General features: G+C 47.5%; 3 protein-coding genes across 5 annotated transcripts in view; 2 read left to right on the forward strand and 1 right to left on the reverse strand.

Annotated features, from left to right (window-relative positions):
• Nucleotides 1–8: 8 nt before the first annotated feature.
• On the forward strand, nt 9–11633 carry Slc35a2 (solute carrier family 35 member A2). 2 transcript variants are annotated; one of them, XM_005352796.2, is made up of 5 exons: nt 20–358; nt 1700–1882; nt 6631–6782; nt 9498–10231; nt 11527–11633. In XM_005352796.2, the coding sequence occupies exons 1-5, from the start codon at nt 268–270 to the stop codon at nt 11552–11554; spliced, it is 1188 nt and encodes a 395-aa protein (XP_005352853.1). In that variant the 5' UTR covers nt 20–267; the 3' UTR covers nt 11555–11633. The 2 variants fall into 2 exon arrangements, with proteins under 2 accessions (XP_013203908.1, XP_005352853.1); XM_013348454.2 differs by lacking the exon at nt 11527–11633 and having other exon boundaries at nt 9–358; nt 10088–10987.
• A 217-nt stretch (nt 11634–11850) lies between these two features.
• Nucleotides 11851–16949, reverse strand: Pqbp1 (polyglutamine binding protein 1). 2 transcript variants are annotated; one of them, XM_005352797.1, is made up of 8 exons: nt 16879–16949; nt 16477–16521; nt 16210–16289; nt 13252–13363; nt 12972–13084; nt 12584–12865; nt 12321–12384; nt 11851–12162 (listed from the first exon to the last, which is right to left on the reverse strand). In XM_005352797.1, exons 3-8 carry the CDS (start codon nt 16274–16276, stop codon nt 12006–12008), a joined length of 795 nt encoding a protein of 264 aa, XP_005352854.1. In that variant the 5' UTR covers nt 16277–16289; nt 16477–16521; nt 16879–16949; the 3' UTR covers nt 11851–12005. The 2 variants fall into 2 exon arrangements, with proteins under 2 accessions (XP_005352854.1, XP_013203909.1); XM_013348455.2 differs by lacking the exon at nt 16879–16949 and having other exon boundaries at nt 16477–16639.
• A 132-nt stretch (nt 16950–17081) lies between these two features.
• The window catches only part of Timm17b (translocase of inner mitochondrial membrane 17B), a 9907-nt gene continuing 9375 nt past the window's right edge, over nt 17082–17613 (forward strand). The window contains exon 1 of the mRNA XM_005352799.2: nt 17082–17156. Coding sequence (XP_005352856.1) covers nt 17131–17156 — 26 coding nt within the window. The 5' untranslated portion in view covers nt 17082–17130. The remainder of the gene's footprint in view (nt 17157–17613) is intronic.

A 17613-nucleotide genomic window follows, 5' to 3' on the forward strand; every position in this document is an offset into this window, starting at 1 on the left:
GAGGTGTGGGCCGGGTCTAGTGTCGCGAGCATGCCAATAGATGTGTAAAGGCTATGGGAGATGGGTCTCTGGCGTCCTTGGTCTCCAGCTGATGGAATCTGGGAAGTCCGAAACCACCATTTTAGAATCAGGCTTGGAACGGGCTAAAAACACCACCTCGCAATCCCAGCTAATGCCCCGCCCTCCACGCCGGAGGTCCGGAAGCGGACGTGATGGATACGGAAGTAGCCTGCTGTTGCCGAGGGGACGGGACGGGCAGATGCCAACATGGCAGCGGTTGGGGTTGGCGGATCATCCGCGGCGGCCGGGCCAGGGGCCGTGTCCGCGGGCATGCTGGAGTCTGGGTCCGCTACAGCGGGTGAGATGACCTCAGTCAGAGAGCAGTTGGCCGGGCGAAGTTCGAGTACCTTGGGGGTGGAATGATCCTTGGCTGACGTGACAGCGGCATCTCGTGTGAACGGACCGACGTGTGTGGTGTGTGTGTGTGTGTGTGTGTGTGTGTGTGTGTGTGTGTTGTTGTTGTTGTTGAAAGAAGGGAGGAGAGAATGGACCATTGTAGGTTGCAAGGTAGGAATCGGTCGTTTTGTGGGTGTTTGTGACGGGGGCCCTGGACTTGGAAATAAAGACTGTTATGAATGTGTGGGGGAAATTTCCTTTTGAGGAGGCTAAGACCACTGAGAATGTTCGGGGGCTGTGGGCAATCTTTAATTGCAGAAGGGAGAGATGGATTCTGGGGTAGGAGTTTTTCTTTATAGAAGGGAGAGAGACGATTCTCAGGGTGGTGGCTTCTTCCTTATAAAGGGACCTTATAAATTGTCAGGGTGGGGCACATCCTTGTGTGACTAGTGGATCCATTTTGAGCATGAGGCTGTCCTTCATTACATGGAGAGTATGTTCTGGGGCTGTCCCATCCAAATGGAGATAGTTCTATTTATGTTGAGGTGGGAGGGTTCCTTCCTTATAGGTCAGGGAAAGAACATTCTGAGGGTGCCAAGTCCTATATAGCAGAGAGAGCTCATTGTCAGTGTGGGTAGAACAAAGAATTGTTCTTTGGCTGGGAGGAGGGTGTACAGCAGTAGGGAAGTATTTCCGTATGTGATTAAGGTAATCAGACTGTTGGGTAACCATTGTAGGAGATAGGAAAGTAGGACAGTCCTTAGGAGGTGGGCATTTTAAACAATTGCTCCATTCATTATATTCTGATATTTCATTTATGGGACAGTCCTGCAAGTAGAAACATCACTTCCTAGAAATCCTCAGTTTGCTCATCCACAAAATGGGATGTTTCAAAGTACCCTCAGAGACCAAATGCTGGGTGAGAATCCATGTGAATCCCATAACGCAGTGATATGCATGCTGCACGCATTCAGTAAATCTGGGCGATGCTGTCTGGGAAAGAGCTGCTTCCCCAGGGAGGGAGAAGTGGGTATGTGTGTCCAGGGCCTGCCTAGGCCATTTCCTCACACCCTACCAGGGATTCCACAGTAAGAGCTGGCCAGAATGGGACCCTGTCTGACACTTGCCGGCAACAGAGGGTGTGGAAACAGGTAGGGAATCAGATTCTCAGTTGAGTCAGGAAGGGCAGGCAGAGGAAGTTCCAGTGGCTGGAAGGATTTTGATTGAGAAGAGGGGGGAGGTGGGTGGCTAAACCGTGACAGCTTCTGACCCCATCCTTCTATGTCCCTTCCACTCCCTACAGCTCACCGGCGCCTCAAGTACATATCCTTAGCTGTGCTGGTGGTCCAGAACGCCTCCCTCATCCTTAGCATTCGATATGCTCGCACACTGCCTGGGGACCGCTTCTTTGCCACCACCGCTGTAGTCATGGCTGAAGTACTCAAAGGTGTCACCTGTCTCCTGCTGCTCTTCGCACAGAAGAGGGGTATGAGTCAGGGAAGGGGCTGGGTGGTTGATCTGACTCCCTGTGTGTAAGCACGCCGGGGAGGCTTGTTTTCTGGGAGAATCTTTCTGAAAGTGCTTTTGGAGTATGTAAGTGCCATCTAAGCTTCCTTGCCACTCCAGCTGTGCCTAGTTGCCTCTGCACTTGTATGTCCCTTAAACCTGGGAACTGCAGTAGTGACATAGTCTGCCCAATAGGCAACAGAACACTCAACAGTGATTCAAAGATTTAACTTTATCCCGTGGAAGCCAAGTATAGTGGCACATGCCTCTAGTAACAGCATTTGGAAGGTGGAGGCAGGACGACGAGGAGCTCAAGATAACATAGGAAGTTCAAGGCTAGCCTGGGCTACACGTGCTTTTGTCTAAAAGAGAGAGAGAGAAAGGGAAAAGAATATGGAGAATTCCACTACACTCACACACACACACACACACACACACACACACACACACAGAGTCAGAAAGAATAATAAAATAGTAAAGCTATCTTTCCACACATTATCCAGGCTTACAACTCTCAACTTTTGACCACCCTGTCAGAAAGCTAGCTGCTCACTGCTGAGCTACATATCTTTTACACATCTGCACTTGTAACCACAGCTGGTCAGCATACTAAGGCACAGCATCAGTTAATTCCATGAATTCAAGGCTAGCTGCAAAACAAGAAAACAAGCAATAAGTGGAATTATAATACCTAGAGTTGGTGTAGTTTAATTGATAGAGTGCTTGCCTAGCATATATAAAGCTCTGTATTTGATCTCCAGCACCAAAAAACAGTTATGATAAATGCCTATAATCTAAGGCAGAAGGATCAGAAGTTCAAGGTCATCTTTGACTATGTAGTGAATGTTCACGGATAGCTTGAGCTATCTGAAATTCTATCTAAAACAAGGAAGCATAATAAAAATCATACATGATGAAATAACAATAAAGCTAGGGATGGTGGTTCATACCTGTCATCTGAGGCAGGAGGATCATAAATTCCACGTCTTCCTAGGCTGAAGCAAGATACTGTCTCAAAGCTGGGCGGTGGTGGTGCCTGCCTTTAATCCCAACACTTGGGAGGCAGAGGCAGGCGGAACTCTGTGAGTCCGAGGCCAGCCTGGACTATAAGAGCTAGTTCCAGGACAGGCGCCAAAGCTACAGAGAAACCCTGTCTTGAAAAACAAAACAAAACAAAACAAAAATCCAAATAAAAGGTGTTTGACAGGAAACATGATCCTGCCTCAAAACAAAACAAACAAACAAAACCCCCAAACCACCAATGAATAAAAAAGCCAAACCAGGCCTGATTGTGCAGGTCTGTAATCTTAGCTGCTTGAGAAGCTGAGGCAGGGAAATCATAAATTCAATACTAGCCTGATCAACTTTGTAAGACCCAGTCTCAAAACATAGGACTGGCAAGATAGCTTAGCAGGTAAGGTAAAAGCTCTTGCCATGCAATCCTGACAGCCTGAACTCTATTCCCAGGACCCATGATGGAAGGAGAGAACTGACTTTAGCCTCTAAGGTGTCCTTGGACCTCCACACCATGGACTGTGCATGCTCACACTCAAACGCATACATCACACATAATACAGATAAAAGGACTAGAAATGTAGCCCAGCTGTAGAACACTTACCTAATTTGTTTAGGGCTGTAGGTTCATCCCCAGTAACACACATATACACACACATGTGCATGCAAAAACCAAAACAATAGGGGCAGGGAAGATGGCTTCATGGGTAAGATGCTGGGCGGTGGTGGTGCACCCCTTTAATCCCAGCACTCGGGAGACAGAGGCAGGTGGATCTCTGTGGGTTCAAGACCAGCCTGGTCTACAAGAGCTAGTTCTATGACAGCTAGGGCTGTTACACAGAGAAACCCTGTCTTGAAAACAAACAAGCAAAAAATAATAAGGTGGAAAGTGATAGAGGAAGACACCCAATATCAGTCTCTGTCGTCCACATGTCCATGTGTGGATGAGGGCACCAGTTCGTCCACATTCCCACACACAAATCAGAAACCCAGAAGATTAAGTGGTTCATAAGTGTTCAAAGTTATAATGCCTTCTTTCTTTTCTTACTTTTTTTTCAAGACAGGGTTTCTCTGTGTATCAGCCCTGAGTGACTTGGGACTCACTCTGTAGACCAGGCTGGCCTTGAACTCAGAGATCTGCCTGACTCCTGAGTGCTGGGATTAAAGGCATGCTCCACAACCACCTGGCAACAATAGCTTTTATCCACAGTTTTATTATTATTATTATTATTATTAATTTGGGAGGTGGGCACCCATGTGCTATGCATGCAAGTGGAAGTCAGTAGACACCTTAAAAGAACTGAATCTCTCGTTACATCATATGGGTCTTGGGAATTCATATCAGGCTTGGCAGCAAGTACCCTTACCCTGATGCGCCATCTTGCTGGCCCTATTTTGATTTTTTGAGATCATCTCAGATAGCCCAGGCTGGTTTCTAACACTGTAGCTGAGCTTGGTTTTGAACTCCTGATCCTCTTGCCTCTACCTCCCAAATATGATTTTAGGTATGCACCACCATGATGACCCACAAATTTAATTTGCTCGCCTGTCTGGCTCTCCCTCTCTTTCCCCTTTTGAGACAAGATCTCACCGCACCAACTAGACCCATCTTAAACTCCAGCTGGTGGGCTAAAGTGTCCCTCCTCCCTCCGCCTCTCTGGTAGCTTGGGTTGCAAATACAGGCACTTCATCACTCTCTGCTCACTTTGCTTTTTCTTGAATTAGTTGATGATAACCTCGCCCCCAGTGTTGAACACTCACTCAGCATGTGCTAAAGCCTTAGGTTCCATCCCCATCACTACAAAAGAAACATCACTGTATGCTTGTAATCCTGGCACTTGAGTAAGAGGCTTTCCTCAGCTACATAGTAAGACTTTGAAATCTGAAAAACCAAAATAACCAGCAACCTAAACCTGACCTGATGTGGAGTTCTTGGTAGACCTATGTTTGAGTTTTTCCACTTTGTGTGTATGTCTACAGAATTCTCCACAGAAATATGGATGTGCTTTTTTATGATATGCAGTTATAGCTATGTAGGATTTGTGATGTGTTTTGTGGTACGCATATTACCTTCTTAACACCTGGAAAATACGAAGTCAAAAATCCATTAATTACTACTGAAATAAGTGCTGTGATGGGCAGGGGGAGAATTTTATGGATCAGCATCAGACAGGCATTCCTAAGCTGACCCTGTGCAGTGTGGTTGTGGAGATCTTCTAGGGATAACTGACTTCAGGTAAAACCTAAAAGATGAATTCATCCTTGGTTCCATAGCAAGTTCAAGGCCAGTTTGGGTTCTATGAACTCTGTCTAAATGAAATAATACTAGTAAGATGTAGGGCTGGGTATATAACTCAGTTGGTAAATGTGCTTAACACACTTGGGGGTCTTAGGTTTAATCTCAAAGACCAAAACTAAAAATGTAATGAGTTTTGCCAGGCAGTGGTGGTGCACACCTTCAATCCCAGCACTCAGGAGGTAGAGGCAGGCAGATCTCTGTGAGTTCAAGGTCAGACTGGTCTACCAGAGCTAGTTCAGGACAGGCTCCAAAGCTACAGAGAAACCCTGTCTCAAAAAAATGTGGTGAGCTTTACATAGACTTTATTACATAGGAAATGATACTCGGTTAATTGTAGAAGTTCTCAACCAGACTTCTGTTTAATGGTCAAGAACTGGCATGGTGGCGAACGCCTTTAATCACAGCACTTGGGAGACAGGCAAGGTGGATCTGTGAGTTCAAGACCAGTCTTGGCTACAAAGTGAAACCATGTCTCAAAAAAACAAAAAAACAAAAAAGGATTACATCCAACTGGTACATGTTGGTGCTTACTCAAGAAGCTAGGGCAGAAGGATGGAGGAGAATTTGAGGCCAGCCCAGGCTCCATAGAGAGACTCTGTTTTGAGAAGAAAGGAAAAGGGGCTGCATTCATTCATAGGGCAGGGGCAGCTTAATGTGTCTAGGGCTGAGAAAAAGGATTTGTTTGATGGGAAATGTATTCTGTCCTTAAGTGGCTCATGGACCATTAAGGAACTAGGGTGTTTAAAAGCCTTGGGTTGGATGTGTAGCTCAGTGGTGTGTGAGGCCCTGGACGAATCAGAAAACAAACAAATCTGAAACCTCCCTTCTGATAGTTGTATACCCCTGCCCAGTAACCAGGAAGCTCTGTGTCACATGCTTCTAGTTACTGGTAATTATTTCATTGTACAGACATGTCAAGTGCTTGCCCTAAATGGGTTCATGCCAGGGAAGGTAGACTATGGTTGACAGCAGGCATAGTGGGATAGGTAATAGTTTTGTGACTGTTAGTATTTTTTTCTTACAGTGTTGGGGTAAAACCTGGGGACACACACACATCTGCTAGGCAAGTGCCCAACCCCTGAACTATATCACCATTCCCCCTTGCAGCCATTAAGTTCTGTATCAGAAAAGCTTTTTGTTTAAAAGACAATCTCATTATGTAGTCCTTGCTGGTCTGGCACTGGCCTCAAACTAACCAGATCCACCTGCCTCCATCTCCCAGGGGTGGGGATAAAAGGTGTGTGCCACCAGGTCAAACTCAGAAAAAGTTCTTATTGGCATTGCTGTGCTACTGTAGAAGAAACTGAGCTGCTAGGAGGGGGAGAGTAGTTCGGCGGTGAGGGAAGGCAGGACTGGGAGGTGAGCAAAGGGGCCAAGCCTGGTCCCAATCCTCAGCAGACCTTCTTCCCACATAGGTAATGTGAAGCACCTGGTTCTCTTCCTCCATGAGGCTGTCCTGGTGCAGTATGTGGACACACTCAAGCTTGCTGTGCCGTCTCTCATCTATACCTTGCAGAATAACCTCCAGTATGTTGCCATCTCCAACCTGCCAGCTGCCACTTTCCAGGTGAGCCCCCAGCCCAGCATAGCTCCTGGGGAAGTGGGAGAGGGAGATGGAGGGAGGTGGTCTGTAAAGAGCAGGAACTATGTCACTTTCAGAATATTCTTTGAACTCCCTCCACTTTGGCTTCCATATGTGTCAAAATTGGGAATAAGTGGGATGCTGGGAAAACTGAAAATATACCTAAGACCAGACATGGTGGCATATACCTGCAAACCCAGCACTCAGGAAGTTGAAGCAGGAGGATTTGGGGTTTGAGGACTACAAAATGAAACTATTTCTTGGACTGGAGAGATGGCTTAGAGGTTAAGAGCACTAGCTGCTCTTCCAGCGGTCCTGAGTTAATTCCCACCACCCACATGGTGACTCACAATGAGATCTGGTGCCCTCTTATGCCATGCAGATAGAGCAAGATATACATAATGAATAAATATGTAAATAAAATAGTTTCAAAAAAGAAACTATTTTAGGAGACTTAGGAGATGGGGCTCAGGGGGCTGGAGAGATGGCTCAGTTGTTAAGAGCACTGGCTGCTCTTCCAAAGGTCCTGAGTTCAATTCCCGGCAACCACATTGTGGCTCACAACCATCTGTAGTGAGGTCTGATGCCCTCTCTGGCCTGTAGACATACACACAGACAAAATATTGTATACATAATAAATAAATAAAAAAAGAGATGGGGCTCAACAGTTAAGAGTACTGACTGCTCTTCTACAGGACCCAGGTTTGAGTCCTAGCACCCACATAGCACCCACAACCATTTGTAGCTCCATTTTCAGAGGATTTGATGCCCTCCTCACCTCCAAAAGCACTAGCTATGTTTGTGGTGCACAGATATTCATGCAGGCAAAACACCTGCACGCATCAAATATTTCTTAAACCCTATCCAAAGAAAAATACCCAGAAAGAGTCTTTGATTTGATTGGTAAATCTGTAGCATCTATGGTTAGTCTTGTTTTCAGAAGGTTGATTAAAGAACCTAGATATAGCAAGGTTGCCTGGGTTCAAATCCCAGTGCTGCTGCTTTCTAACTCTGTGATTTGGGGAGTCAGTCACTTACCTTTCTCTACTTTTATTTGCCCATCCTTATTTTATTATTTCATTTCGTTATCTTTAGACAGGGTCTCTCTCATGTAGCCCAGGCTGACTGTCAACTTGTTATGTAACATGACATGCTGTGATCCTCCTGCTTTGACCCCTCAAATGTTAGGATTATAGGTGTGTGTGTCACCATGCCCTGTTTATGATGAGGTGCTAGGGACCGTACCTAGCACTTGTGCCTGCTAAGCAAAATACCAGCTAAGTTATATCTTCAGCTTTTATTTTGTTTGGTTTTTGAGACAGGATCAGTCTGGCCTTGAACTCATTATTCTTACTCCAACTTCTAAGTGTTGTGATTGCAGTCATGAGTGACCATTGCCTAGCTTTCTCATCATTAAATTGCAGATTCTAGTGGTGTTCAGTTCCAGGGTACTTGTGAAGATTAGATGCACTATTTCTGATATAGTGCCCAGGCCATGCTGGACACAGTAATCTAAAATATTTTCTGGGTTTGTTGTGGTTGAAGACGACCCTCTTTATCGCCTGCTTGGAGGTGTTTTACATACATCAGTCTTACTTTATAGAGATGATGCCAGGCCTGAGAAAGGACAAGTGATTTGTCCCTATCACATAGCTAGGAAAATAGTATTGGGTTGCAGATTTACGTGTGACTCAGGACACTTAGGCACAGCTACTTTTTTGTAACTCACTGAGAGGTTCTTTTCTTTTTTGTTTGTCTGTTTTTCTTTTTTTCTATTTTTTTTTTTAGTCTAGAATTCCTTTTTCAAGCCCTCTCAGATTTTACTTGGGGTTAGTTGAACACGGAGTGCCAATTGTTGTAAGGGGAGAGGGCCCACTTGTTTTTCCCAGCTGCCTGGCTAGCTTACACCCAAAATAACCACACAGAAACTGTATTAATTAAGTTATTGCTTGGCCCATTAGTTCTAGCCTCTTATTGGCTAACTCTCAAATCTTGATTTAACCCATTTCTATTAATCACCATGAGGTTGTGGCCTATCAGCAAAGGTCCAGTATGTATTTCCGGCGGCAGATCCATGGAGTCTCCTCTGTTTGCTTTTCAAGACAGGGATTCTCTCAGCTCTGGCTGTTCTGGAACTCACTCTGTAGATCAAGCTGGCCTTGAACTCACAGAGATCTGCCTGTCTCTGCCTCCTGAGTGCGTGATTAAAGGTCTGAGCCACCACCACCCTGGCTCTGTAGTCACGCCTTAAGTGCTGGAATTGAAGGCATGCACCACCACCACTGCCTGGCCTGGAGGTTCTTTTTTTTCTTTTTTTGAGACCATTTCTAGCCCAGACTGGCCTCTGACTCTACATAACCAAGAATGACTTTGAATTTCTGATCCTCCTGCCTCCATTTTTCAAGTGCTGGGATTATAGGCGTATGCCAGTGCATCTGGTGCTGGGGATGGAAGCCAGCAGTCTGTGTATGCTAGGCAAGCTCGTTACCTATTGACTGTATCCCTAGCCATCTGGGAGGGGCTTTGGGAACTAGTTAGCCACAAATTAGTCAGTAGTCAGTGGTTGGTTAATTTTATTGTCATGTACCCCACCCCTCCTTTTCATTATGCCTGAAGAGCCACAGTGGGTACTGTCCCCTGCCCCTTGCACTTCCTGGGAGTTGGGGTCAGCCCTCAGTGCCTTTCATATGCAACTTGCAGGTGACATATCAGCTGAAGATTTTGACTACAGCACTGTTCTCCGTGCTCATGTTGAACCGCAGCCTCTCACGCCTGCAGTGGGCCTCCCTGGTACTGCTATTCACTGGTGTTGCGATTGTCCAGGCACAGCAAGCTGGTAGCGGTGGCCCTCGGCCACTGGATCAGAATCCCGGGGCAGGACTAGCAGCTGTCGTGGCCTCCTGCCTCTCCTCAGGCTTCGCAGGGGTCTACTTTGAGAAGATCCTCAAAGGCAGCTCAGGTTCTGTGTGGCTGCGTAACCTACAGCTAGGCCTTTTTGGCACAGCACTGGGCCTGGTGGGGCTCTGGTGGGCTGAGGGCACTGCTGTAGCCCATCAAGGCTTCTTCTTTGGGTACACACCTGCTGTCTGGGGTGTGGTACTAAACCAAGCCTTTGGTGGGCTCCTGGTGGCTGTCGTTGTCAAGTATGCTGATAACATCCTCAAGGGCTTTGCCACCTCCCTGTCCATTGTGCTGTCCACTGTTGCCTCCATTCGCCTCTTTGGCTTCCACCTGGACCCTTTATTTGCCCTGGGCGCTGGGCTGGTCATTGGTGCCGTCTACCTCTACAGCCTCCCCCGAGGTGCAGTCAAAGCCATAGCCTCCACTTCTGCCTCTGCCTCCGGGCCCTGCATTCACCAGCAGCCTCCTGGGCAGCCACCGCCACCGCAGCTGTCTTCTCGAGGAGACCTCATCACGGAGCCCTTTCTGCCAAAGTCAGTGCTGGTGAAGTGAGAGCTGGTAGTGGTTGGGGGAGCCAGGGTAGGGGGTTGGGTGGAGGGGGTTGGGCTGCTACAGGTTCAAAGTTGTTGCCAGGGCCTGATTTTTGTGGGGTTGGAGGGTTTTTTTTCTCCCATACTTCTAGAGGGATATGGAATTAGGGATATGAGCCTTCCTGGTAGATGGACCCCCCTTTCCTGAAGGAGCTTTATTGAGCAGCTTCCTCTGACCAAGGCTAACCTCTTTGGGAACAGGGTTGGGGCACTGCTATTCCAGGCTTTTCCCCACGACCCTCTGCTGGAGATGTTCTGTCTCTCATGCCTGGGATAGTTCATTCCAGCCATCCTGCAGACTGGACAAAAGCCCTGCAGCTCTTCAGTAACGACTAATGACTACCCGTGGGGTTCCATTTCCTATTGTGTGAGGCCTTCTCTCCTGCACCATCACCCTGGATCATGTCAACAGCTTGGTCTCTGATGTGGCTTTTGGGCAGTTTCCCTGTTACAGAGACCCTTGAAGATCAGCCTGTTGTAAGTGCCTGGAGTGAGGAGAGAGGCACAAGCTGAGAATTTTGCATCAGCTCATGTTGGGGAGGGTGCAATAAGCACCATTCGCTGTTCAGTAGTTTGGGCATTTGTGATAATCAGATTAATAATGATCCAGAGTGTTGGGGAAATGGGGAGGGGAAATCCTGAAATGGCTGAATCTTACGTAATTGAAGAGACGGATGAAGGGTTGATTATCTTCTGAAACATCCAAAGGAAAAATAAAGCTGCCAGTCCCACTCTTCAGCCCCATTGGCTGTTTAAAACACCCTTACTTCATGGCGGGTGTCAGAATTGATGAATCATGGAACCTGCACCCCCGCACTCCCCAAAGCTTATTAACTCCTTAACTGTATCCCAGATGTGTGTGCCTGTTTGTGTGTGAGTGAATGTACGCACACGTGTGTGCATAAATACACGCATGGACGGTGCCTGGGCTGTCTTTGCTATTGTAAATAGGGCCATTGGATCTTTATTTTTGATTAATTTGTTCTGATTTTTGGGAGGGGTGTTGTTTTCTAAGGAACTGTAATGAACATGTCAGGATACCCAATGCCAAATAAAGATGTTGTATTTATTTAGCGCATGTGTAGCTCTCTGACCCAGGGCCTGCTCTCTCCACATAAGCACCGATATTAACCCCAGGATTACTAGTTTACTACTACCACCTTCGCTTGCTCGGGGAACCCTCTTGCCAGCCCACCCCAGCTTTCTGTGTTTCTCTTTCCTTCCCATGTTCACCACAGGTTGCTCACCAAGGTGAAGGGCTCGTAGCTGCTGGAATTGAAGATGCTGGCCTGCCTTCGTTCTCCCTTCTTGCCCTGGCCCAGCTGGGACTAAACTCTTATCAGTATTAGGGGTAGGGTGAGGTAGACATGGGAACTCCCTGTCCCCACCAACCCTGCCCCACATAGGGCTGACATGACTAACCTGTTAATGGGCCCACCTCAACTCCCGCTACTTTGCAGTATTTCTTAGGTGAGTTTCTGCAAATAAAATGTGTTTTGCATCTTGTCAGTTTGGGTTGGGAAGCCTGGAAAGGAAGGAAGCACTCAAGCCTCCTGAGTATGATCCACAACAAAGCTTTTATTACAAACAATTAGGGGGGGTGGGAGTGTAGCTCATTGGTGGGATACTTATTCAGCATGTGCGAAGCTCTGGGCCCTACATCCAGAGCCACAAGGAAGAAAGCAGGAAGGCAAACTGCCAAAGCTACAGCAAAGGGTCAGTCCTGCTGTTTGGTTCGGGAGGCCTCAGCGTTGGCGCGGAGCACAGCCCCTGGGGAAGGGTATGGGCGCTGCTGGAAGAGGGGCCCAGCTGCTGTCGTGTCGGCGCCTGTCTTGGCCTCATTCCTCTTGGGTAGTCCTGTTGACCATGTGCCCCTGGGGACAACAGACAATTAGAGGACAGGAAAAGGGTATAGTGGACATTTTCCCAACTGCCCACGATTAAAGAATGGGAAGAAATACAGGAGGAAGGTACTGTTCACAGGTGTAGCGACAAGCATGAAAAGCCAGGATTGTCAGGGGGTTTTACTTACCGGGGTGCATCTGAGTACGAGCTGGGATCCATAGGGTCTAATTCTTCATCTTTCCGGCTCGCCGCTATAGAAATAAGTAGTTGATTAAATTCTTCACTTAAGGTCCAATGAGCCCCAGATCACTGAGCCCCTTCTCCCAGGAAGAAGTGTTGCCAGGGGCTACCATGGCCCACAGCACCATTCTCCAGGAGCCGGGGTCTAGATATGCGTTCCTTATATTCCTGTGCCCTGGTACCTCACTAGTCCCAACCTGATCTGCTTACCCTTCTTGTTCTTGGGGTAAGGAGCTAGCTCCTCTCTGCGATGGTGGCGCCGGTCTTTGCCATCTTCCCGGTCTGCCTTGTCATACCCCCGGTCCCGATCTCGTTCCCTGTCCCGATCTCTCTCTCTGTTGTCCACTTTGTCATAGCTCCGCTCTCGATCAGACTTCTCATGGTTTCGGTCTGCCTTCTCATGGCTCCTGTCTGGCTTCTCGTGACTTCGGTCTGACTTCTCATGATTTCTGTCCAACTTCTCATGATTCCGGTCCAACTTGTCCTCAGCCTCTGTGGTAACACAGAAGTCAGAAGCCCTCTCTTCTACATATGGTCTCCTCAGCCCCTCTCTGAGACTGTAAGAATCACTGAGATACCCATGCATTTGCCAACTCACCAGCATTATTGGTCCTCAGTTTCTTGGCAGATTTGGAAACGACAAAGTTGGGGTCATGTGGTGAGAGCCACGACACGAGGTCTGTCTCGACATTCCAGTAATAGGGGAGTCCACTATGGGCAGTGAGAGGGAAGGGAACGTCAACACAGATGTCCCTTATGTCAATTGTTTCCCTGACCTCTGCTTAGATCTTCTCCATGGCTCCATAGTAGATACCTTCCTCATTAACACAGGAAGGGAAAAGCCAGCCATCCCTCCTGCCTTATGTTGGGAGGCTCACCAAGAAGGGTCAAACACCTTGTACCAGTTCGGTGGCAGACCCTCTAACCGGGTGGACTCATAGTCGACAGGGTCATCGTCATAGTCCTCAGCAATAATCTCTTCCTCTGGCTCTGCAAGAACAGGGAGACAGAAAAGCAGTTTAAGAACCCCGGGGATTCTCTTCCCATACTCAGGGCCTGGGGCCATAACCACTCACATTTACACCACTGTACGTAGAAGACAGAGCTATGCATTGACAGTTGATAGAGAATCTTCAAAAACCTACCAGTTCCTGAGTTCAGATATCATGTGGCCCTGTATCATCCAAACCTATTCAAATGAAATGGGTTTAAATAGCAGGGGGTTGCCTAAAAACAATAGGTCACCTATTCACCTTCTGAACTGTGATGGGTTTCTGAGTCACGTACAGCAAGGAATTAATTCAAACATTGCTCTGAACCTACTCCCAAGGGCTAACATATAGTAAGCCTGCAGCAAGATACCTGGTGATAGAATAAAAATGGTGTTTATTATCAGCTCAATGCCTGGCTATCAGTAGGCCCATACCAGATTTCAGCTGTGGGTATAACCAACAATAAAATGCATATGCCATGCCAATTGGTGGCACACACCTTTAATCCCAGCACTTGGGAGCCAGAGACAGAAGGATCTCTGTGAGTTCCAGGACAGCCAACGCTACACAGAGAAAAAGCCTGTCTCAAAAATCCAAAAACCAATGCACATCCCAGCCCAGTGACATCAAAAGAAATGTCACGTATGATCATCCATATTGCTATTGCTAATAAAAGATATACTATCGAGCACCTGGCCTGCTGCGCGTGCTTTTGCAAGGCCACCTGCTCCTTCCCATGTGGAGCCGGCTGAAGAGTCGCTATGAGCAAGGCCCACCTTCCCGAACTGAAGAAATTTATGAACAAGAAGTTATCATTGAAGTTAAATGGTGGCAGACATGTACACGAAATTCTTCAGAGTCTTCGATCCCTTTATGAATCTTGTGACTGACAAGTGGAGATGGCCACTAGGGTAACAGAATAACACCGGCATGGTGCTCATACAAGGAAACAGGAGCCTTGGAAATAGTCTAAACAATGGCTGCTCAGCAGAGGAGTTCACATCCTTCCCCAAAGGACTGTTTGACTGGGGTGTAGAATTGGGTCATGTACATTTTCATAACAAAACAGACTTCTGTGATACTCAGAGTGCAAATAGATATATGCTTTCAGCAATGGGATCAGTACTCAAGAGACTTAAACAAAAATGATATGGGGTTTGCCTAAAACCCTGGATTCAGACCCTAGCTTCAACAAAAAAAAAAAAAAATTAGCACTATTAGGTACAAAGTCTGTGGCTGGCCCAAAGTAGTCCTGTAATAGATGTCAGTTATCCATACAGTATTATGATTCACTTTCCAGTGCCTAACACACCATATGGGTCAAAACTCACGCCAAATTTTATTATTATTGGCAATAATGTGTAATTAGCAGCTAGTAATACAGTAAACCTGTAGCACGGGTAATAAAAACCCAGAGACAAAAATTGGGGTTCAACCTGAAGGTCAGAAAAGCAAAGCAGCCAGTCACTGGCTCTTACCTCTGCTAATGAGACAGACTGAGAGCTGTCTCCTCCCGTTTTATAATCCTCTCTAGTTCTGGGATTAAAGGTGAGCACCACCACTGCTAGTGTAGCTACTGGGATTAAAGGTGTGTGCTATTGCTGCCTGGTCTGTGAGGCTGGCCAGTGTAGCTGTTTTACTTTTCTGATCCTCGGGCAAGTTTTATTTATTAAAATACAAATGAAATGCCATTTCATAAACCTAATTGATAGATGATCATTTTAGACTATTGATATATGTGCCAGGCACTTAGGTGGCCCCAAATAAATGTTAATAGGTTATCATGCCTATCATCACAGTACATTTGCTGAGTTAAAAACCACAAACCATTAACACCTTATCACTATATTTGAAACAGAGACTGCAGAATATATCACTCTTACTATTTATTAATATAAAATAAATACTGGCCCAGTGGTGGTGGACACCTTTAATCCCAGCATTAGAAAAGCAGAGACAGACAGATCTTTGTGAATTCAAAGCCAGCCTGATCTACATGACTTCCAGGCCTGCCAGAACTATAGGGCGAGACCAAGACCATGTCTCAAACATTAATAGCAAGTAGTTACCTCTTTGGATTTTGTTATTTTTGGAGTGTGCAGAAAAAAATATCTGGTCTGGAGTGTTGGGTTTTAAAGGAGTGTGTCACCACCACCGGCGCAGCTTAGCTTTAGTTTTTTTTTAATTAATTAATTAATTTATTATGTATACAATATTCTGTCTGTATGCCAGAAGAGGGCACCAGACCTCATTACAGATGGTTGTGAGCCACCATGTAGTTGCCGGGAATTGAACTCAGGACCTTTGGAAGAGCAGGCAGTGTTCTTAACCACTGAGACATCTCTCCAGCCCTTAGCTTTAGTTTCTGAAGACTGGGTCTCGCCAAGTTGCCATGGCTGCATTGATCTCCTGGGCTCAAGTCATCTTCCTATCTCAGTCTCCTAAGTAGTTGAGACTATTGGTACATACCACCATGCCCACTTTATTCATGAATTAAATTAAACTCTATCCTCCAGTCTACGCTTCACACAGTACTTACTATGCAGTAGTAATGGATACCAGGAAATTATATTGGCATTAAGATGCCTGCCAGGCCGTGCAAGCTATCATGTATTAACAACAAAGCCTCAATAGTAGAGCACATCCAAGAGTATGAGTTTGACCCCAGCAACGCAAGCGCGGAAAAGGTGTGTGCTTTGGGGCTGGGGACGACGGTTCGCGCCTGTTTAGCATGCACCTGGGTTTGACGGGGGCGGGAGGGGGCAGGACCGGGTTAGAGAACAGAACCACAGACGTCTGGTAACACCGGCACATGGTAGACCCTTCTGTTATTTGCTTTCTCACCGGGCTCCAAATGTTTGAGGATGCCCCTCTTCGCCAAGCGGGTCTGCAGTGCAACCGGGAGCGGCATTGTGGGGCCAGACCTAGGAAGCAACAGACAGTACTGAACGACAGATCCGATAAACATTCCAGTCAGGATATCCAGTAACCATGCATCACACGACAGCGGCAGAGCCGATAAACATTCCAGTCAGGATATCCAGTAAAAATGTACCACACGGCAGCGAGTGCTTATTTGACGCCACCTCCCCCCGCCCCGCACACACCTACCTGACTGCACCAGTAGTAGCTCGAAGGACCGAACAAAAGTGCGTGCTAAAAGATGAAAGAAATATGTGGCAGTATGGCCTGGGCTAGTACCACCAGAACTCTAAGGACCGGACCAGGACACCGGGACCGGATGCACCGAAGACCCAGTTCCTCTCCAGGCCAAGGCTCCGCCCACCGCCGGAGGGACCAAGTGGAACACACCCGCAACCCTAAATGGGATCACCCAACGTTCCTCCAAGTCACCACAGTGGGAGAAACCAAGGCGCTGGGATGGGGGCGCAAAAATGCCAACACCATCTCCAGCTCTAGAAGAAAGCTTCTACCCCGCCGTTACCAATCCAGCGACGTGAATAAGCAAAGTCTGTCACCTGCCCTCCCCTCCCTCTTTGTCACTATGCTTACCAATATCGAAGGGCTCTCCTTTAAAAGAACAAAATGCTCCCCGCTCTCCCCAGACGCAGTTAACTGGTCGACGCCAGAGGCTTACAGGAACGGACGTGGCCTGCCTGTCTAGCCAATAAGAACGCGCCCACGGCCTTACGTAAGCAAGGAAAACCAATTGTTTCCTTTGCCTACGTACGACGCCTCCGCATTTGCGGGCGGTCCGAGGGGAGGGGGAGTGGCTCGCCAGTGCGACCGACTGCTCCAGGCGCCATGGAGGAGTACGCTCGCGAACCTTGGTACGGCCATGGGCACAGGCTTCGGGACAGTCCCTGCGACGCCCAGGCCAACCACGGGAGGCGGGCGGGGAAGGCAACGGCTCCATTGCCAAGTCCCTGACGCGGGAGGCTTAGAAACTTCAGTACCTCAGCGCGTCCGGCATGGCTCCGCCCACTTAGACTTCGTTAAAACCCGCCAGAGCGGAGAGTCCCCCATAGGTGCGGTATGGGACAAACCACCTCACTGTTACCCTGACTGTTCTCCTAGACCCTTTTTGTGAGCTAAAAAGAGAAACTCTGGGCAAATCCATTCCGGCAGCGGGGGAGGAGAGGCGTGGTGCCAAAACCCACAGGGTTTCCTCGCGTGACTTTCCCAGACTGGGTTTTTATTTTTTTATTTTTTGGTTTTTCGAGACAGGGTTTCTCTGTGGCTTTGGAGCCTGTCCTGGAACTAGCTCTGTAGACCAGGCTGGCCTCG

The sequence above is a fragment of the Microtus ochrogaster genome, chromosome 10 (genome assembly GCF_000317375.1).
Source record: "Microtus ochrogaster isolate Prairie Vole_2 chromosome 10, MicOch1.0, whole genome shotgun sequence".
NCBI lineage: Eukaryota > Metazoa > Chordata > Mammalia > Rodentia > Cricetidae > Microtus > Microtus ochrogaster.